At 39.4% G+C, this 23,814-nt stretch overlaps 1 protein-coding gene across 14 annotated transcripts in view; it reads right to left on the bottom strand.

Moving 5' to 3' along the window:
• LOC135482618 (phospholipid-transporting ATPase ID-like) overlaps window positions 1–23,814 on the bottom strand; it is a 58,254-nt gene that overhangs the window by 19,841 nt on the left and 14,599 nt on the right. For 5 of the 14 annotated variants that reach the window (XM_064762818.1, XM_064762814.1, XM_064762826.1 and 2 more), the window contains 5 exons: window positions 14,426–14,484; window positions 13,694–13,807; window positions 4,918–5,016; window positions 1,696–1,830; window positions 943–1,013 (listed from right to left, as the gene is read on the bottom strand). In XM_064762818.1, coding sequence (XP_064618888.1) covers window positions 943–1,013; window positions 1,696–1,830; window positions 4,918–5,016; window positions 13,694–13,807; window positions 14,426–14,484 — 478 coding nt within the window. The other 9 variants (XM_064762823.1, XM_064762824.1, XM_064762821.1 and 6 more) reach the window with 9 other exon arrangements.

Here is a 23,814-nt window from a genome sequence, read left to right as displayed (position 1 = left end):
AAAAGCATACAAAGCTATTAACGGTCAACACAAGATTTTTCCTCAAGTACATTACTAACGAGTTTGCCTGATTACATTCTTAATTGGTCTAAGAGTTTCTCAGGTAATTTAAACCCGTTATTACATGCATGCAGGTGGAAAAATGGTTCAAGGACTGGAAAAAAACATTCCGCCAAAAGTGCACTGTTCTGCCAGATTTTTTAACCATCACATTAATGAATGTAAACAAACTGAATATCGATTTTGTAATGACAAGTCACTTGATGTGAAAAATGCGTTTGTTTGATATTCATTAACGTTTTTTTCTTTTAAGGAAGAGGCAGAGTGCAACGTAAGTTACCCTGGCGTTCATTTACAAATATACAGGGTATCTCATTTAAGGGAACTGAAACCGCAAAGCCAGTTCGTATGACCTCGTTTTCATTTCCCGCGTATCGGGTGATCAGAACGAGGCATGAATGAAACATGGCGCCTAGCTGTCAATCATTGAGTGACGTCACTACTATGGAATTTACTACGAAAACTCATGAATGAAAGATCGCATGACTCACGTGATTCTCAATAATAACAAATTGAACTGCGCATGCTCGGGCACTGGGGGCGGAGCTACAAATCTGAACTCGAATAGGAAGTTTGAAGTTTGACTTTCTCGGGCGGTGAAAGTCGAAAAGTTAAATAAATCGCTCGGCGGTTCCAGTTCCCTTTAAAGAGGTAATCTGGGCGAAATGGGTAACAGATTTGACGTCGCAATGGCATCAACACATAGCTCATAGCTCCTACTTTACTGTGCTGCAATGAGAGAAGTTGTAGAAAGTACGGTTTAAAAATATCAACCCATTTTGCTAGGACTACCTTTTTCCATGAGACACCCTGTATATCACTATCTTTAGAAACACGACCAAAGTGATATGACGCATTCATAATATCGTTAGAAAGACGTACCCGTCCAATTCAGCAGTTTCCACATAGCAAAGACTGTTGGGTTCACTAGACGAGAGCAGCAGTAAGTCAGCCTAAAAACAAGAATTTGAAATCAAGAAAGGTCATTTTTCACACTTCAGACTGTCAACCAACTCCCTCCCACAGAATTTCATCAAACCAAATCATCACAGGTTGTAATATATTCACTGACCTACAGACTTCATGACTTGTCAGTGGACATATACTGGGTCCTAAAGTATATGATTATATGTATTACTTTAGACAATCTGTTTTTCAAGATTACTTTTCCTTTTTCCCACCAGGCAAATATTCCACAAGAGTGGTTTGAGATTCTGTTCATCTATTCATCCTAAACTGGTCTTATCAGAACAAAGTCACAAACAGAAAGCCAGGGTAAGATCACCTTAAAGGGGGACTATAGGCAGGAGCAGAGGGGCTAATTTTGCCACCTTCAGGTGACTAATATACACAGTAAGGGCCCTGGGTCATGACAGATGCAGCACTAAATTTATTCTTCATACAAGCGTGAATCATTTCGACATACTATGAGATGAGAGAGACCCCTATTGGCGACTTTGTGTAACTTTATCTTGCCTGCCTAGGTGCTGCCTATATAGTCCCTTTAATAAGACAAACCCATTAGGGTATTTCTGAATGCGTAGTTTGTCATTGGAAGAGTTCATTTCATAGGAATACGCAGTTAGCTGTTCCAGTCTGCATATACTGTCATGAATAATCTCACATCATACTCACAGCTACGAACTGATTGTTGACCATCTTGATGATGTCACCGACCACAACCTTGTGCCAAACCTCGTCCACAACTTTGCCATTGCGTAACACGTGCGACAAGCGATTGTTTACGCGATTATCACTCCGATGGCGTTGCTGAAAGTGTTCATATCCAAGAGTTCATATCCAAAAGATAAACAAATATAATGCCGAATTTTTAAATGATCATTGTTGGAACGCAGGAGAATCAGTATATGCTATATTTATTTCAGCCAAACAAACTACGCGATCGTTCCCCTTTAACATTCTGAAGTCGATGTACAGGGTGGCCCAGAATTATTTTCCCTCACACAACGGATACACAATAGAATTCTATTGTGCACGGGAAAATAATTCTGGGCCACTCTGTATAATCATTGCCACATTGGGTCATTGTCTAAATGCTCAATCTTATCTTCAAGATACACCTTTTTATGAAAAGGATATTCTTAATATGAGAGGAGGTCTTTTGATGAAGCACCGCTGCAAAACATCAAAGAAGACTAAGCTACTCTTCTGAATGAATTCTCTATTTCTTTCATGGATCTTGGCCCCCAGATGAGCTAGTGAAGATGTTGTTTTCCTCAATTCACTCATCCAACAATGACAGATACGAAAGACATGGGTGGTTTCCACAATAAAATATAAATATTTGATTTGTAAAGCCTGTGCACAGTAAATTAAGCTAATTGTTAATTAACACTTTTTTGTATGTGCCATTCGTCTGATTTTCAATTAGTTAGCATGTTAAGTAATAGATGACGTCAAGAGATATTACGAAATAAAAAGTTGTGCACACTTGCATATCGTTTTAATTGAAAATTTCTTAATATCATGCGATGAAATATGTGCAATAAATTCATGTGCAAAAATACATGTAATGAAGCAGTGCAAGCGATGCATTAAACTTGCGCAATAATGTTCAAGATATTCACACTCGTTAAGTTTTGATTAGTATTAGAAGCCTAATGCAAATAACGTCGCATAGAAAGCAGGGCCTATACAAAAGCATTCTAAAAATGGCTCGGAGAATTCAAAAGAGACATGGAAAGCTGAATGTCAATTTCAGTTCGAACAGAGGAGCAGTTTGTTGCTAAGGAACTGGTACAATGGCAATTGAGCTAGGTTAATTCCGTGCGTACTGGTGAAAAGTAATAGCAAGGCTATGTGGAAGACCTCAATGACTATACTCTTTAGGAAGTATGAAGGCCTTTTGGGGGATTGAATATCCATCAATGTTGTCGTGATTAAAAGACATCATTCGTGATTTGTCATTAACTCTTTTACTACCGCAGGCTTTTGGCAGTGTACTATACATGCTTCCCGAAATTGGTGGCTTGCATTGGAACTAACTTTTTCCCCCTTGTCCGTCATTTAAAGGCATTCAAGTGTGTTGGTCAACCATGACTATCTCCTTTGTCCCTCCACCATAAGGCCCAGTTTCCCCTTATGACATCACTATTTCGGACACTCAGCGCCCCATTTCTGGAAAGGTGTATACCTCTGGCCCACACCCGGTACAGACCGGACGATCCCAACTTAGCTTTGGAGAGTTTCATTTTAAAATAGCTAGCATTACCCAACCTTAGGGACAAGGTCTGTATTGGATTGAGTGCAGTGCTGCCATCTCGCTTTTTCATGCGTTACCAGCCAAAAACTTATAGGGACTGTGGCGACGAGAGAACTTGGGGAAAATGTGGCAGTACGGATTATTCCGGGCCAGTAGTATGCAGTGACAGTGTAAGGACCCGGTATATGCCGGGTGTGGTAGTGAAAGAGTGAAGGAAACTCTAAGGAACTTTCAATTATGGCATCAATTTCATATTTCTTGACAGTTGGCAAAAAGGACAATTTTATTACCAGTAACAAAATGATTGCTTCGCACTTTCAGTCATACTTCATAAAGCAAATGAACGTGGCTTCATAGGGTTTTTAACTTTTCAAGCAAATGTCGACTAATAACAAATCAACTGTAACATTCAATCAAGCTTGACATTGCATCAAGTATCGATACCTTATTAACTACATTTACATTGTAAGCTATACTTGGTTGCATGCACAATAAGTGATCTTTAAAGGGGTACACCGTTCGTAATTACTTGTGGTCCAGTTAAATAGAAATCCGCTATCATTACTCAATGCCGTAGTGCAGTTATTATGAATACAAAGTTGTTGAAAATTGGTATCAATAATAGTAAATTTGTCTACACAAAGGCAATGCTGAAATTTATATTCATCATGTATTCATGCAATTGAAAGTTTTCAAATTCAATTACAAATTCAAAATTTTTAACAAATGGCGTAGGCCTTTAAAAGAGTGAACAAATAAATGAATAAACTATGAAAAAGAAACATGCATTCAACAGCTATCTGAAGAGCCATGGATATATGCGTACATAAGCAGTACATAAACTAAGTCACTCACTTATTTCTAATGCTGTCCTAAGAGGCAACATTATGAAAAGTTACCATCATGCCTTGATGGCAAATTGACATCACAGACTCTGTGCCCGTAAATATTCATGCTACGGGGTAACTCACTTGGGCTTTTACAGACTATTGTATCAAGTCAGTGTTTTGAATTGATATTTTCCATCCCTGTGTATAAAAGCGCATATGTGACCCAATCCAGCAAAACCAGTCGCATGTCGCTCTGAGCTTGGCAGGTTGAGACTGACTGTTTGTTCATTTCACTGTTGTCTGCCTTTTGTGAAATCTGACGACATCAATTACTTCTATTATCTCCTGGTGTCATCTAGGCTCATCTTATGTGCGACATGCGACTTGTTTTGCTAGAACGGGTCTCATATGTGCGACAATATCATTTTTGGTCAGTATGACGGACAAGTGTCCATGTCAGATGTCAATCTCAACCTTACTTTACATGTATGCAAAGCAGTTGTGACTCTAACTAGTCTGTTTCCATCGCTCCTCAGATTGTGCTTCACTAGAAATGGCATGCAGCAAAATGCACAGATGGCAAATATAAAAAAACAACATAAAGCAGTAATTGTGTCTCTGACAAGTCTGTTTCCATGGCTTATCAGACCGTGCTTCACTAGAAGTGCATGGCATGCAGCAAAATGCACAGATGGTAGACATAAAAAAACAACACAAAATCGAAATAAACATGCAGAAGTTGCAGACTAATGCATACAATGTATATGGACACACATGACATAGAATCGGAACAGTTGGACTCACGATATCATCAAAAGCATCCTTGGCTGCAGTGAGCATTAACACGCCTACTAACGGTATGATGGTGGTTAGGGGGGTCAGAGATGAGATCCATGGGATGAGCTAAGGGAGAAAGAAGGTACCCGGTTAACCAGATGGGCAAGATGTACTAGTCTAGCACCCCCTACACCAGTAGGATAGGACATATATTCCTTGTTATCGTGTAGACCTTGGTCCCCTGACATGTCACGAGGAGAACCTGTACCTAAGAAAACATGCATTCCAACAAGGGCAGGTTGACACACCCAAATCTTGGGGCTAAACCTATAATAACAACCAAAGCACCTCTCTTGCTCTCTAAAACACCACATTTTAAAAGCAATGTCTGAATGTCACCGCTAAGAAAAGCTAAGTTGTCATACACCTTCTTCTGCCACATCGATCCGTCTCCTAGCTGCTACATATGTAAGTTGCAATACACCTTCTCCTACATGTACATGTATGCTACTGATAATTTACAACATTGATTAGAAGTAAGTTTCACACTGCTGGCTGGAGAAAATGGTTCAATTCGACTCCACATGCAACCTTACTCAAATGGATTTAAAAGGAAGTCATTAATGAGTACTATAGCAACATTTTTGACAGGAAAACAAAAACAATGGATGCAGAGCCATTAGTGTTGTATTGATTATCACGGCAGATTTTGTCGCAAAGATAGAGTACAGTAGAACCTCTCTATTAAGGAGACCCTTATAACGAACAACTGCTCTCCCTACTAGAGAGGTGTCCTGATTAGGGAGGTCAAATCAAATGGAAACAACCTATTTGGGACCAAAACTAGTGTCCTTAATAGTGAGGTTGTCCTAAATAGAGAGGTGTCTGCTTAGGGGGTTCCACTGCATAAGCTCGAGGTAACTCTCGCAGACAGCTTTACTGATGAGGTGTCCAATGTCTACAGGTATCAAAAGGGTACATCTTGGTACTTTTTTTCTTAAGATTCGACTTTACTGAAGAACAATATCTGTGGTATGACTTACACATAAAATGTGACCCGTCACAGCAAAACCAGGCGCATGTCGCACAGAAGATGATCCTAAATGACACCAGGAGATAATGGAAGAAATTGATGTGCTCATATTTCACAAAAGGCAGACAATAGAGAAATGAAAAAACAGTCCGTCTCAACCTGCCAAGCACAGAGCAACATGCGCCTGGTTTTGCTGTGACGGGTCACAAATAATTTTGCTCATATTGAATCTAAGAGACCATCAGTGACAGAATTTTAGTTTGCCAGAGTATCGTAATCTTCACACAGCCATATCTGCGAGGAACAGAAACTAGGAACTTAGAGATAGTGATGACAGGTTAGAGCTGATTTATTACGAGGATCCCCTTGTATACTGTCGCCCTAGCAACATCAATGGACGAGAACCATATCCGCTTGCAACTCAACTGCATGTACACCTTGCAATTAGACGCAATGACAAAGATTTTAAGTTCCAACAGTTGAATTCACTTGATCATATATTAATGATTTGCTAATTGACCCCCTGGCTTTGGATATAAAATTCGTCCCACGAGAGATGAAATCAATAATTTCATTGTTGGTTTCCAAAACAAGACCGTATAATATATGTTGGATTGTTGGTTTCAATGAAGTGTAATACAGTGGCACCTCCCTTAACGGACACCTCTCTATTAAGGACAACCTCTCTATTAAGGACACTAGTTTTGGTCCCAAAGTGGTGGTTTCCATTCAATTGACCTCTCTAATCAGGACACCTCTCTATTAAGGACAGCACTTGTCGGTACCGACGGTGTCTTTAATAGAGAGGTTCTACTGTACTGAATAAGGTACATGTATTCAGTGAAGGATATTAACTCAGTCCTTAGGGAGGGAGAGATAAGTTTTATGATGAAACCCGGTATTTTGTGTACATGTTGAATTAATGAGTCTACAAGAGTATAACAAAGGGGTATCTTGAACTATCATATTCTTTCTAATTATTTGAAGCCCGCCCGCCCATCCATTTTTATACAATTTAACAAAACAAAATAGTTACAACAATGCTAGGCAAATCACAGCTTATTTTCGTTTCCACAGTTGTAGGACACGGCCCCCTACTCCATCTTGTGAACTCATCCATTCTGTCTCATCATGCTCAAGTTTACAAGTACCTCAGTCAAGACGGTGGGAAAACACTGGCAATCAATTTTAGAGCATGAAGTATAATGTGAAAATCTCAGTTCAAGTCGCAGTGCAGTTGATGCATGCAACTTCACTGAAACATGGTGATAATAGAATTTGTATATCTGTCAACGTGAGAGCACTGTTGAAATAAACGTTCAGCGTGTATTTTATTCACAACTAGAATTATTCAAATTTAACGTTCTATTTTCTAATTTTGAACGATCGGAGTAAGCCTAAAAGGTTTACAGCACCGATGGGATGACGTATGAATGTGGTCAGAACTTATCAATCAATATCTATATTTCTACTCCATCTATAATTAATCAGTAAATACAGAAATGAGAGAATGTACACATTACATATAAGGGGTGCGATTTCTGACCCACAGGGTTTATGTTTTTTTACTGTTTTGGGTCGGAAATGCTGGGATACGTCAATTATGGGAATGGCCAGTGGCAGGAACATATTCAAATAGATCTTATATGTATGTATCCGACAAATATAGCTTCGGTCACAGGTTGAAATACTGACCTACATGTACAGACAATGGGTGATATGAATAAAGACTAGCAAATGCTTTTACTTCAATTTTGTACAGAAAGACCTAGTGTAAATGTACATGGAGTTTTAGATAAAAGCATTTGCTAGTCTTTATTCATATCACCCAATGTGATGATATGGCCAGAAAAAATTGACAGAATGGTAACCAAAGGCCGATGTCACAAATATCAACACCAAGCAACCTTTCATTTTAAAGCAGTTACTTGTACTCAGATTTATGGTTGAAAAAGACCAGCCCCACATCAACACTGCCAGTAACGGAACAATTCTGAGCTGATGAAGTTGTTTGCTGAACCCCAAGCGCGAATGTCTGCTGCCAATGATTATCTCTGCAAGTATTGGTTTCCCAAAAAACATACGTGTAGATCGGAATAAAGAATTCCTCCAAATGTTCTCCAGTCTTTATTAAAGGAATGAAGATAGTCCACTAACAAAATTCCTCTTCCGAGCATTCGCATTAAACTACAAGACAACTTTCACCAAAAGGTTAGGAACGTCAACACCAACCTTAGGAATATAATTAGACTGCTGCCTAAAATTCCCCTTCCAAGCAATGGCTACTAATCTAACTTTGACGAAAATATTGGCTGCCTCATCATTGGCTTCCAAATCAATCCAACTTTCACCAAAAAGATAACCTGATTTCCCTGTTTGACAAAGGACTTACAACATCGTCATAGATGTCTTTGATTGCGGTGAGACACAACACCCCCGACAGAGGAATGACAGTTGTGACTGGGTGCAGGGACGATATCATAGGGACAATCTGTTGAGACAAAGGAGATTGCAGTTGAGACATGTTGGCGTAAAATATCCTTTGTTTTGTAGTGACCTAAAACAAGGACAAAAGGAAGATGGTTGTGACAGGGTTCAGAGACAATATCATAGGGACAATCTGTTGAGACAAATGAGATTGCAGTTGAGGCATGTTGGTGCAAAATATCCTTTGTTTTGTAGTGACCTAAAACAAGGACAAAAGGAAGATGGTTGTGACAGGGTTCAGAGACGATAATATGTGGAAAAGCTGTGGTGAGAAATGAGACTGTAATATGGACGCGGTGAAGGATTGGACAGCCTAAATCCTTAGACCCTGCAAATGGTCATGAAGACATGATGACATTCCAAATGGGAATCAAGACCACAAATGATACAGCACAGAAAGAAGACATAAATTAGGAGCTTGACATATTACATGTAGGCTAGATTCGAGTTTGAATACTAAAAGCTGTGAGGGTTTTAACTTTCAAGGCTCTTCACAAGAGATTTGTAAAAACCGGCCGAACCATCTTCGCTGGAATGAAAAATGATTTATATAAAACACAAAATGTACGGTTTCCTGAAAGATACTATTATCTTGAGGTCATCACATTGGCGAGGTATGTTATTTGATACTTACCAGCAAACTTTGGTAATATTAGTAGAGGTGGGAATGGAAGGTGTGCGACTTCATAGGTCTTGCAACACTCGCAATAGAAAGATGGGAATTACCACCACCTAACAAGACCAGCATACGGTATATTTCACAGAGGTGATTCGATATTCTTGGTCTGCAAATGACCCCTACCCACACCAACCGTCCACCGACTTACAAAATCATCGTAACCATCCTTGATCATAGTAATGCCAAGAACGGCCACCAGGGGGAGGATGGTTGTGATGTAGGATAACGACGACACCTGGGGAATCAGCTGAAAAGAAGTCATCATAATTCCTATCATAAAGTTTGTGTAAGAGCCTCCTGTTATAATTAGCAAGCAAACAGGTAAACTAAAGCTTGCAGCACACCTGACTCCAACTTCTGCGTCCAGTGGAGTTTTTTGGTCGCCAGTGTCCGACGCCAGAAAACACCCAGGTATGCTACGGCTTGACGCCGCTAGCCACCGGCAAACTCCACTCGACGCCAGGTATCAAACTGATTTGATTTTGGACTCCAGTGAACACCAGTAAACGCCTGAAGCAGCCAGGTGTGCTACCGATTCAGCGGCGAGCGGCGTTCCGTCGAATTCCTCTGGACGCCAGAGTTGAGTCAGGTGTGCTGCCAGCTTATAAACACTCCAAAGTCAGGGATCTGTTATGAAAAAAGACTACTGAAATAAAGCAGTTAGAGTTATTGAGAAAATGTACATGTGGTTGCATGTGGTTACAGCAGCATCTATTTGGAGTTACGGTGCGGTACATCGCACCCTATAGTGGAACTCGTGCCAAATGCACTTACGACATCATCGTAACCATCTTTGATCATAGTCATGCCCAACACTGCCACCAGGGGGATGATAGTGGTGACATAGGATAGTGATGATACGTAGGGAATAAGCTGAAATTGACAGTTTGTTTCATTTGATAACATTATCTAGTGATACAGGGCAAACGTTCTACAGGGTGGCCCAGAATTATTTTCCCTGTGTCCCATGATTTGAAAACAGGTTATGTACAGCTAACATGAAAAATGCACAATACTCTGTTTCCAAATCATGTGACCTAGGGAAAATAATTTTGGGCCACCCTGTACAGCATAGATTAATGAGTAACAATGCGTGCCTCCTCCGGCACTGTCAGGATACCAAGTTGATATCTTATCAGAATTATCGGAAGGCTGAACTTCCACAGTTTTGTTGACATTCTACCAGAGAATGGTTGCAGAGGTATTATTGTTTAATAGTATTGATACTGTCACAGCCATTATGCGTCTCTTTTTGACCCAAGGCGTTCTCGTCAAAATAGATATCTGGCCTGTGAACACACACGAACAATGAACTGTGCTGAATTGAAGGTCATCACACCACTGATAGAAACTTGAAGAACGTCATATCTAGCTTCGGCAATGACAGAGCTTCTATATCAAGCAAATAGCTATCAAAAGGTACACTTTAGATAACACAAACTTATATAGTGCCCTTGACCATCTTGGCATCAATTCATAATTCCATTCTCATTGTGAATTCCTAGATGGACCCATTTGCAAAGTTTACTTTTAAAGGAGGACTATAGGCAGGAGGAGAGGGCTAATCTGGCCATCTTCGAGTGACTAGTATACACAGTAAGGGCCCTTGGTCATGTCAGACTTAGCACTAAATATATCCCTGGTACAAGCGTGAATCATTTCGACCTACTGTGAGATGTGAGAGACCACTATTGGCGGCTTTGTGTAACTTTATCTTGCCTGCCTAGCTGCTGCCTATATTGTCCCATTAAGACAGCAAATTCCAAGTTTACCATTTTATAGTAAAGTGGATGATGAGACACTTGTTGAGACATGTCACAATATTGTAAAAAAATACTCGAACAGGGATGTTGAGGGTTTGGCAGCTTTGTTGACTTCATCACACAGCCTTCACACCTCACCATGACAACCAATTCTTGTTGCATTAACAATGCTGCTGTTCTTTTCCTTAAAAAAAGTCTAGTGGTAGTTAATGATATCAATATTTTCTTGACCACCGATGCAAACCTACTTCGATATTTATATCACGCCATTTATATTATGACATTTGTAAAGATGTATTGATTGTGGAAGCAACATGTACACAGCCAAAGGTGTGTGTACATGTACATTAGAATTATTTGATTTTTATATTTATGTGGTGTAAAGCTTTAGATCGATGTACATGTAGCAAGCACATCAAGGTGCAGACCTCAACTCATAACCAACCCCATCCTGACTGCTTCAAAATCATAAAAGAAAATATTTTTCAATTCAATGTGAAGACAGAGATTACAGTGGGAACACTGCAGCCGTCATATTATCCCAAGTTACTTCATGAATGAAGGGCTCCCGAAAGCCACATTTGTCCTTCAGGCAGAGTGGCTCTAACCCCCCCCCCCCCCCCAACCCCACCCCACCCCTCAAACGATTATAAAGCCCATTTTTGTGCCCACCTTTGCAAAAACCTTCCATCAAGTTTGGGAATGAGGAAAATACTTTTTTACAGAACAGGCAACAATCTCATCAAATATTGATCATGCACAAAACGTCTTTGGCGGTCTGTCCAGAGACATAATGTTTATTTTTTAGTTAAGGCGATACTTGCGGCTCTTGGATACTATGAATTATTTACATCAAATACCTAGTTTGTTTTGGTTAAACATTATGTCACCATCTCACAGTCCGAGATAGGGAAAGTATACCGGTACTCTCTGTTAGCTCACACATACAGACTTCTCAATTTGGTTCAGGTAACTTTATTTTCTATCAGTGCAGGCCTGCCTCCCGGCAAAAGCAGTATAGTTTATAGTTCCATTGATCTAATAATTATGGAAATAGCCCTTCGATCCCTTTTAGAATGTTCAATTTAGATTGGATATATTCATTCCAAGACAATAAATTAGAACTTGCAATGCAACCCTGAAAATTAAATTTGGGCTTCAAGCTCAAAATAAGTACACTGAAAAATAATATCATTTATAAATGTTAACAACAAGTGTATTTATGTAATTATGTTTATACGGCAGTTTATCAGAGGGTTCATATAAAGCACAAATAATAATGCAATGATATTTATTGAACATGACAGAATAAAATGTCATGAAATACCTGCATTGATGAACATGACAAAGAGAATTTTCTTCTTTTAAAATAAAGGTATTTCAAGTTCCAAGGATCATTTGCACTTTTAGTCAAAACTGACTGTTTGATATGGTTTGTCCTGATTTTGGAAAATTAGGTGGCTTATGGTGTGTTCACACTGGATGCGAATTGAAACCGAATTCCGTAGAGCGCTCTCCGGAATACGAATTGATTAATCCAGTTTCAGAACGGTCGCGTCACACTGGCCCGAATACCCATTCAAATTGGTTTAAAACGCGCCACACTCAATGCATACTAACGACGCGCCATCTATTATTATTATTATTATTATTTATTAACCTCCCATATGGGAGAATAAAATTTACGAGTACAAAACATATAAGTATATAATATCACAGTATCACACAGTCATTATTAACAAGTTAAAATCACGTAAGGTGCTTGACCATTTCCATCTCCCGGCCATGCCTATTGCCAAAGTTCGGGTCAAAGAGGAGTGTCCTCAGCGAGTCAACACCACCGTCGCTATTAGCGGAGAATCCCGGCCTCGCCCTCGAAAACGAGGCCAAAACCGGGGAAAACCCCGCCGCGACGATGTTGCTGACCAGCGTACCTTTGACCAACGAACCGGCGGCAACATACCTTGCCAGGAAATGGAAATGCAAGTCACGTGCAAGGGAGTTGATTTTTCCCTATTCTATGGCATAACGAAAAACGATTTGAGTTAATGAGATCATTTAAATACATCAGTTAACTAGTTCGGAGCACTAGTTCCCGCGGTCAAAGGTCACTTTCCATGCGCCGGGCGCATGCGCAGTGCGATCGAAAACCTTAATTCGTATCAAGCGCGTCACACTTGAAATCTCAATACGGTTTCGTTGATTCGGATTAGCTGATTCGCATTCAATTCGGTTTAAGAACCGTGTTGGTTAAAGCGGATTGAGATCGGTATGAAACGAATTGAGTGTGACGCCCCAATACGTATCAACGTTTTAATTCGAATTCAATTCGTGTTAAAACCCCAGTGTGACCACGGCATAAGGGTCATGTAAAGAACTGACATTATCTACTGTGAACAGCCAATTTTTTGCAGGCGTTTCATTTTCATGTATTTAGCAAATTACCTATACATTCATGAAAATAAAAAGGCAACAACTTTATGACTTTCTTAGGGGAAGATTTTCTCTTACCACGGGCAGTAAGGTTTTCTCACCTGACATTTTCATCTGTATGTACACTACAATCTTCTTCAGCAGACTGAAGATCATCGTGTCGACGTCACGTGACTTCTGCTGGGGTTCTTGGAACACAGAGGACTCGGTCGTATGTATGTGATAGCATGTGACGTCAACACGACCATCTGCAGTCTGCCGAAGAAGATTGTAGTGTACAGTCGGAAATTTCAGGTGAGAAAACCTACTGCCGGTGATCAGAGAAAATCTTCCCATAATGCAGGATTCCAGGCTGAGTACCTCTTTGGATTTATGACTTTCATCACAAGTTAGCAGACGTTGGCTTACCTGCAGAATGAGAAGACCCAAGAAGTAGGCATTGGCGATCCTCTGGAACTGCTCAAACAAGTTCTTGGGAACGAAAGTCAGGAAATTGTACTTGGACGTTGAGATGTAGTTGTTCTGAAATTGAAGAAATGTTAATGTATACTTTTCGCTGAGAAAATTTAAACACAGGTGAAAACTAAATAACTTTTCATGTCGCATTTGAAACATTAATTCAGTCGACGTGAAGAATCAGCTCGAATGGGGTAACTTCCCCCCCTATATAAAGTCAGGGGTATTTGCAGAGGTCTCTGCAGGGGTCATTATAAATGCAGGCAGTCCCCCTGCATGAGCAGGGTAAGGAGCAGGGGTGTTAGCAATGGTGTTTGCAGTGGCCCAATTATGCAATTGAGCCCCTGCAAACACCCCTGCATGAGCAGGGGTGTTTGCAGGGGTATATATCAGTTTTGCTGGAGGTCCATGGCAGGGATGTTTGCAGGGGTATATGGCAGGGGTGTTTGCAGGGGTACAGGGAAGGGGTGTTTGCAGGAGTATAGGGCTATGTCAAGGGTTCATGACCTTTTGAATTTTTGGGGTATTACAGGGGTATATCCAGGGGGTTGGAAGGGGTGTTGGCAGGGTTGCAGGGGTGTTGGCAGTCCCCTGTTCTATGGTGAGGGTTGGTTCTCTTGGCGCAGTCACCAGAAACGAGGTTCTCGGTTTTCTTCCGATGAAGATGAGGATGTTTATACTTACAGCATACTGAAAAGCAGCATTGTATTCCGAGTCATTGGCCCGTAGCTTTCTCTTGGTTTCTAAAATCACAAAGAACAACAGTTGAAGGCAATAAGCAACAGCTGAATATCAATATCAGTTGTGATAAATTTGAGGTAGTGCGGAAAGGTGCAACCAAAATTTAAGACAAGTCAACCATTTTCTGTAAAAAAAATTCAAATATTTAAAGTTTGTTCTGATTTCTGCCATTGCCATGCCAAATAAACTCTTTACTGGCAACTAATATCCTCTGCAGTAGCAGCTTCATAGGATAACTCACTAAACCTCATCACTTGTGGAAATTTTTCTAAAATGTTTTGTACTTTTTCTTTTTAACAGGTGCCTTTATAGGCTGTAGTGCATTTGGTCATGGAAATCAGTGAAATGATACAGTACAGTCAATAGTCAGCTATAACTGAGAAATTTCCTTTTTACATAACCAGTGAAAATGTTCAGGGCTGAGTTGTTCAAAAATACGTTAGCTTAACGGAGACGTTAACGTGAACATTTCAATGGGTTAATAAATAACTGAAAGAGATAACGTCCTTATAATGATACTTAATAGCGTAACTGTTAAGGATAACGCGACTTTTGTGCTTTTGAACAATCGGGCCCAGGTTAATTACAATATGAATTATAAAGATATGGCCACTGGAGAAGAAACACAGCCAATAGCGCTAAAGTTTGAAGCATTTTGAACATGCATTTGCGTGGCAGCGAATTATGTTCGTATGACCGTGTTGGATCGTGACATTAGCCAGGCAAAAACAAGGGGTGGGAACGTACATTGTAAATCGTAATTGACTGGATTGCCACAAAGATGGAGTACGAGTGCAATTCTGCAAGCATCCAAAAGTGTACACAAATATTCTGACAACTGTTCATCTCAAATTTCAAATGCACGTCTACAGTGAAGAACACCACTGCCAACAAGCAATTTTCATCGCAGAGATGTACGATGACAAGATTGCCCATCTGCGGCAAAAAAGGTCATCAATGCGATGTGCAATAAACGTCATAATCAATGTTAATCAATGTCACATGCTGCAGCAATGGCCGATTCTTATTACATGTACGCATATTTTACTGCAGGCATGCACCTGGGATGACCCTCGCAGGCTGGAAATCTTTATTGACATATCATGCAGCTGCAATAAAAGTTGGTTGTATGTGGTGTGCTTATAACCAATGCTACTTTTCTTTTATAGTGGAGGAACACAACAACTTCTCTGACAAATGAAATTCAAAGATGAGAGTTTTCAAACACCATGGGTGCCCAGGAGTTTTTACTATCCCCGACGGAGCAAACATTTTATCACCTTTCACCACATTTTTTAACGTTCCTTAAAAACATACATTTCTGCCCCCCTCCCCAACAATGCAGTTTGACATCACTGATCACTGAACTGGGACATCAGCGACTAGGTCTACATCATTGGGCACCCAAGGTGTCAAGATGGTGAAAATCTGAAAAGTAGAAAGATCAATTATCATGCAGAAGAAACAGACACCGCCTACAAGCAGTGGTGCTCCGCATGAGGAATTGTCTTGGTTTATCAAAACTGCATATCTCTCGAAAGAATTCGCATCAATATTGAATAATTAATCGCAATTGAACAAATTCACAAGAGAACACTGTCATATGCATGTCTATTTCTGTCCAGGTATGAATTAATGATGACATTGCTATTTAAACGATGTGTGATTTTTTTTCATACAGAAACAGAATCTGATTTGAGATGATAATGATGAAGGCGTAACATTAGGTTCACAAAGTTAGAAACTAAACCGTATTATGCAACAAGACAGTTTATAATTCACATCATCAGATTTGAAACTATACTTTGTTGAGATGTTCAACAGGTACACAGATCAAATTAGATTCCTAATTTAGCCCACAAGGAATGCTGGGAATTGCACCTGCCATTCAGACTTTGTGTCTTCTGCTCATATGTCAACAACAACAAAATTATTAAGTCCATCTTAATATTTTGAGATGGCAAAAATGCCAAGTTGTTGAGAGAGATAGCAGCTCTAGGCCATGATTTGACTGGTTGTTTCAATTGTATGTGAATGATAACAGATCAAAGGCTTATTTTACACTAAAAGTTTCCAAAAATAGCAAACACCACTGTGATCCTATTTGTTTTTATTAAAGGGGGACTATAGACAGGAGAAGGAGGTTAAATCTGCCATCTTCGGGTGACTATTATGCACAATAAAGGCACTTTTTATGTACTGTGAAATGGGAGAGACCCCTATTGGAGACTGTGTGTAACTTTATCTTGCCTATCTTGCTGCTGCCTATAGAATCCCTTTAAAGCCACTCAGCGCAGAATCTCCACAAAGCAAAATCGTTTTTTTGTATTCAGGAAACTCCTCCTGTACACTTCATCCACACTTTCCTCACTATCAATCAATGGATGTAACGCGTATCTCAACGGGAAACTCATTAATAAGAGAGTGGTGGTGTCTGTACATTTCATCAGGCCCTTATTGTATGAGAGTATGAAGTGCATCACCAGTTGCTATGGTAACTGTATGACTGACCCTGTTGAAACTGGCTTCTTGTGTGGGGAACATCAAAACCCATTTGGCTTGGCTGGTGCAGCAGATTAGTTTTGATTACAATTACATGTTGGGGTCTATTACAGGTTCTTTAGATTGGCTGCCTCAAAAGATTTCCCAGAAGACCGATTGTAATCATAGCATTAAGGCTTCCAGAGGGTTTTTTCAGCCTCCAATCTAAATGCCTAGAATCTGGTAGAAAATTGGTTCTGATAGGCATCTTGGTTTCCATGGAGATAAATATGGCAAATGAGGGATTCTATTCTGTGCATGATAATCATATCGCCACATGAGGCCGCTCGGATAAAATTTACAATCCCTGATCGGAAATGACGTTCCTGGTATATACTTAAAGAAATGCATTTTACCCATCAATACAACATGTTACAGTGACACAGTTGGAGTCCAAAATGCCCAAGGAATTTCTCTGTACACATGGTATACGATTTATAAGATTACGATTCCAAACCATGCAGGATCGATGAATTTCAAAAAATTAATAGGACTCCTGACATGGCACCAGGAAATTAATTAACCATGGTATTTGATTCCGCTTTTATGCATAAACCGCAATTTTGACTTCGATGGTTGATTGTTATTGTTGATGTATGGGGCATGGCTGATGGAGAGTGTCAAAGTTTTCAGTGTTGATTAAAACGGTACGCGATCAAATTCAAATGCCTCTCGAGTGGGGAATAAATCTACAGGAATAATACAAAGACCGCCCGTTGAAAATGACTGGTCAAGTTGAAGGATGTGAGGAGTGCTACACCATCTTAACTTTGTTTGAGAAAAACATCAGGCCGGTTTATAACGCCCCCATCACTGACCCAACAAGCATTGATCGGTCAATATGAAGGCCCAAGCTAGCTACGACCTGGAAATTCAAACCATACCAGTACCTGGCTCGCCTTTTTTCCTCTTGACGGGAAGAGGCTCTGTTGACGTCTCGCCGTCCCCTGTACTCCTCTTGACATGAGCATGATTGACAGTGCCATCCTCAGATGCATAGACTTTATTATTCTTAACCGGCATCATACAAACACACCCAATTCCTTATTTCCTCCAAAACTGCCAAGGCGTCAAAATATATCCGAAAATATCGTATTTACAAGTCCTATATCACCTACGATTCCGACTTAAGAATCTTGTTGAATGCAAGGCTAGAATTCCTTAGAAATAATCCTATTTACAATGTATTTGACATTGAAATAAAAGTTATTTGCAATGAATCCAGAAATGTTCTATTTTTCTGTCATCTCATTCCTAGTATTGTTGAGAAATTGGTCAACAAAATACCCACTTATTTACATGTGTTGAAGAACTTTGGAAGACCTGAGATCGAAATGCAGACTTCACTGACGATCTGGCAGAATTGTACAGATTTATTGTCGACGTATTCCTTAAAAGTAGCAATCCATTTCCTGAGACTTGTATTACTCTATTAAGTCAGTACATATAAAACATCTGTATTGTTTCAAAGAGTTTTTTTCCCATTGTGCAAAAAAGGATTCAGAAGAAGCAGACTACATCCAACCAAGTTATCGAAGCCACAGGGCTGCAAGCATATCATACTCACGTCTGCATTGATTCACTTTCGGCACAGTTGTAATTTTCAAAAATGCAATTCCCACATGTACCATGATCTATCCTCCCATGTTTTGTGCGATTGTTCTAAACCTCATTTTGCACTTCAAATCAAACCGTAACGTGTCATATTGCACAATTTTCCCCAGGATTCCTCTGAAGATACTGGAGCGCTTTTGTCATGATGTTCATGCCCTCCAGATGGCAGTGAAGAAGAAATGGTCCAAACAGTGTTTATGTAATGTTTGCCATTGTGAGAACTATCTGAAAGATACTGCAAAATGCTAAATGTTTGCCAGCATTTGATAATCACGCTGATGAGAGATCAGGTCACTTGGGAAGGTCAAATTTTCAGTAATCCTGAATGGGTCTTTCGGCTGCAATCACAATGAAAGCTTAAGGCCTAGCTATATTGGACAAGGCCTGGTTGAATTGAATCAGAAGATATGAGCCCAGGACATGACCGTTAACAGAAAGAATTTGGTGACATATGTCGGAAGGTTTATCATCACCAGGCTGATCTGTCACAGCCGCCAGACAAGGATCGAACCACCAATATACAGCGAGAAAATCAATGGCAGGATCGATAGACTTAGAGCTTAGAATATCATCAAATAGATTTTATTTTGATATATTTGTACTCTAGTTTCACAAAACTAAGGCCGGTTGATTAATTACTATGAAGTCAAAACAAAGGCACTGACAGAATATAACCTAAAGACCAATTTGACAACTTGCGTGTTGCCAACTCATTGTCTATCCAAATTGAATCAATGGCAGGATCGATAGACTTAGAGTTTAGTATATCATTAAATAGATTTTATTTTGATATATTTGTACTCTAGTTTCACCGAACTAAGACCGGTTGATTAATTACTATGAAGTCAAAACAAAGGCACTGACAGAATATAACCTATTTGACAACTTGCGTGTTGCCAACTCATTGTCTATCCAAATTGAATATTTTTAGTTTCATCCAAATAGCATGTCCATTTATCAAGCTTGAAGTGAATATTAGGAACTGGTTTTAGATCTGTGAATCTGGACTGTATTTGAAACTGACAGCCACGCTTAAAAACCGGTATTTTTTTAATATTCCAGATGTAGTATCATATACGTACATGTATACCATGTATTCAATGAACACTACTACTTTCGTTGACAACACATAAACAATAGGCTATGACAGCGACACAGGTCAAACAAGCCAAATATCGACCAAAGTACTCCATACAAAGACCATTTTACTGATAAACCCAATGATCTGATATAGTCCGAATGGAACTGACGTGCCTTCAATTCAATCATGAATTCAATAGGGCCTACGATAAAGGGAAAGTTAGGCGTTCTTCAAATTTGTGGCACTAAATGTTGGCAAAATCACGCATTCTTTGACTTCATTTTATATATTTTCTGCAAAATAGCTCACAAAAATTTCATGACTTACTTACAGTAGGACAATAAATGGCCTAAATTGTGAGATTAACTTTAACAAGGGACTGAGAAAATACCAACCAAGCATGTCAGCTAAACCTTATTTGGCCTACAGAATCTGCTGTGCATTCCTAGTGGTATCAACTGAGGAGTTGGTATAATTCACAGCCTCAAACGCCTGCCAAGAAGGGTGTCAGAGAAGTTCAGACCCTGAACGCCTCATTGCCAAAAGGAGCACATCCTATAGAAACACCTTGATGTTTAAAGACTTCAACTGACACCTTTATCCTTGAGAACTAATCGATAATTAGAAATTGTCACCACTGCGATGTCATCCTTTGCCAAACAACTTTCAAATCACTCATATCTTTCAACCAAACCATTGGATCACCTCCTCAAGCCCACATAAACTTTATCCACAAACTGAATAATATTCCCACATAAAACACGACGGACCAAAGATTTTCTCTGATATCATTAAATAACCCTACGAATCATCTTCAAAACACACCCACACTACCGCAGCCTACTTGAACATCCACATGATTCAACAATCGACACAATGCCTTTCATCAACACACCGTTGCCGCGCCATTGCAATTGGATCCTGGGAAATGGACGTCATTCTTCAATAAAATATGAGACGCTTTCATAGCGAATGTGAATATTTCATGAGAAAGGCCATGTGCCACCAGGATTAGGCTTTAAAAGCTAGAAAGATATACATGTATGGTGGCAAGATCAATGAGACCACTGCATTATCTATAGAAATATAGACTTATCTATGTATACTATAAGTGATCTTGGCCTATTATGATATGTCATGCTTTGTGATTTATGTGAATAGGCCGATTTAGCATTCAGAAGGCAATTTTTCTACAGTCCATCTCACAACTGACATCCCACCTGCTTCGCGTCAATTATGTGCAACTTACATGTATGCACGAGTTGCGGCCAGTGAAACACCAATGTCGTACTTATCACTCTGAGTTTCACATGACCTATGCGCGACTTATTCGCATGGGTAGCGTGTCATTGGCATGCCGATGACACGAATTAAGGGATGTCAATTGTGATTTGGACTGTAGCAGTCCATCCACTTGTGATAAAAAATTCACATAGTTGAGAATTTTTCTAAAAGACGAAATAAAATGCTTTAAATCAAATTTTTCTAATTTGCTTTTATCTCGACATGAAATGCGTCTTCTGTCCTAGGATTTTCAAAGTGCCTGCTGGACAGTGAGTTGGCATTTCTTATTCATATGTTGCATATAGGTCAGGATACTGAAATCGATATCAGATTACATTTTGTGTATGCAAGTATTGAATCAATAACTAACACAGGTCAACTGACCAATGTGTGTCGTTCATGACCAGCACAAATCTACCCAGACACATCTATTATTGAGAGTTATTTCATTTCCATGTTATATTGAGAGCATTGATTTCAATCACTCAACCATTCACATATTTCATGTATAAATGAAAATACATATTTGTCAAGGTGCAACAAGTAGGCTGCAAGTTCTTGGAGAAGTGATGTTCCTATTTTTGTAAACTTTTCTTGCACTCGACTTTACCGGTACTGTAAACCTTTAAACATTTTCTTCTTTATAAGTTTCGAATACATCTGCCATAAAGCTGCAAATATTTCATGTTCACAATACAGTGAAACCTCCCATTGTGGACACCTCTCTATTGAGGACAACCTCTCTATTAAGGACACTAGTTTTCGTGCCAAAGTGGATGTCTCCATTCAATTTGACCTCTCTAATCAGGACACCTCTCTATTAGGGAGAGCATTTGTCAGTCACGAGGGTGTCCTTAATAGAGAGGTTCTACTTTACTTTTAATTGACGATATCAACCAGATTGAAGTGCACTGAAGTTGTTCAGAAATATCAGTCATAGGTTGCCACCTGTTGATAATTGAGTAAACTAAACAGACTGCTGAAGATGCCTACTATGTATTATCAGATGATACCAATGAGTTTTTGCAGAAACGGATACTGTTTCTGATGACACTTGTATAGGCCTTGAGATTCTAGTTTCAAAAAGGCTTTTGTCACCACATGCGTCATAGGGTGGTTTGTATGTTGGGATAAAATAGACCAAAATAGACCAAATCAAACATATTGATACAGTTTTTTTAAAACTATTTTTAGGCATAACACATATTGGTTTAGATTAAAATAGCATATTGGCACAGATATTATTAGAATGACAACTGTAATTTCAGCAGAGCTTTATATTTTATGTCTGATTTGGCAAGGGTGAGACTTTTAAAGGATTTCAGATAAATCATCATCAATTCACCGACAGCCAAGACTGCCATTGAATAACTCATGTTTATAAATCACTCTAGGCAATCTAGACCTTAGATAACAAACCAAGGTTCGAATAATGAATATAAACCGTGCTAAACTTCATCCCAACTGATGCCAAAAAGTTTTCTCTTGATATGAACGAAATGAACAATTGTAGTCAGATTCACCTCCAACAATCAAAAATGACATTCCAGTTCATACTTTTGACTTCAGATGGCAGCACTGAGGTAAAACGAAGGGTGGCTCCTCTGGTTCGTGACAATTGGGAACTTGTCTAAGTACTGTACGAGTGAATTGCTCGGCACTTGACATGAAAAAGTACAGTGGAACCTCCCTTAGCAGACACCTCTCTATTAAGGACAACTTCTCTATTGAGGACACTAGTTTTGGTCCCAAATTGGTCATTTCCATTCAATTTGACCTCTCTAATCAGGACACCTCTCTAATAAGGACAGCACTTGTCAGTCCTTTATAGAGAGGTTCTACTTTATTTTTTTCCCATCAGATACAGAAATCATCAGTTTATTCTGAGGAAAGAACGCGCTATGACAAAATCCTGTTAAGAACGAAAATGGAATTAGTCCCTGTGTGGCCAAATATGCAACCACAGGACAAACTGAATTAGTCCAGCAGAGACAAACCATCCATACAGAGATTTCCAAATGCAAAATTGAGAGACTTCTTGTCATTATTGTCCAATCAGGCATGAAAACGACGCATTAGAAGTCTTCAGAGATGAGTATATCATATGGCTTCATTTTCATAGAGTTCCCAGTCAAATCTGCTTTCAAATCGATGAGATATGAGATCACTACAATCAGTATTATGCATCGAGAACACTTTTGAAGGACCATAACCGATCATTTGGTTATCAATCAAACTGAACCAATGGGTCGATCATTAATCTTGTTACAATGGATTACAGACACAGCTCATCATGTTTATTGATGTTTGGTCTCATTAGTTCAATTATCGGATAAACCATAAGTAAACAGTGGTTGATGACCTTTCTGAGGGGAAGTTCTACTGTGTTCGGACTCGAACTAATTTTCATACAGAAAACCACCACAGATAGAACAAATTCCAATGAGGATTATTCATACTCATATTCATTTTCACAGAGTATAACCATACCATTGCAATAAAGCACTAGATTAGCTTCATTCCTGCATATATGCAGAACAGTATAATTCTCTAGAACAGTCTACCATGATGTTAAGAGGAGCCAATGATTCACAGAACTTTGGGCTTCATGAACATTACCCAGTTACAGTATTCCTCAACAGTCCTACTCAGAAAACCAGAAGGTGAAGTCTACGTAGTTGATCGAAAGGCCTGAATTTATCAATAATAGTGTACTAGACTTCTGTTAATAATCAATACTGATATGTGATAAAAATAAAACTAACTGTGCCGTGTCAATTTTCAAGAGCATTGCAATCTAGGACGTGGGTGA

This window comes from Lineus longissimus, chromosome 2, assembly GCF_910592395.1.
Source record: "Lineus longissimus chromosome 2, tnLinLong1.2, whole genome shotgun sequence".
NCBI lineage: Eukaryota > Metazoa > Nemertea > Pilidiophora > Heteronemertea > Lineidae > Lineus > Lineus longissimus.
This window is presented reverse-complemented; position numbering and strand designations above follow the sequence as displayed.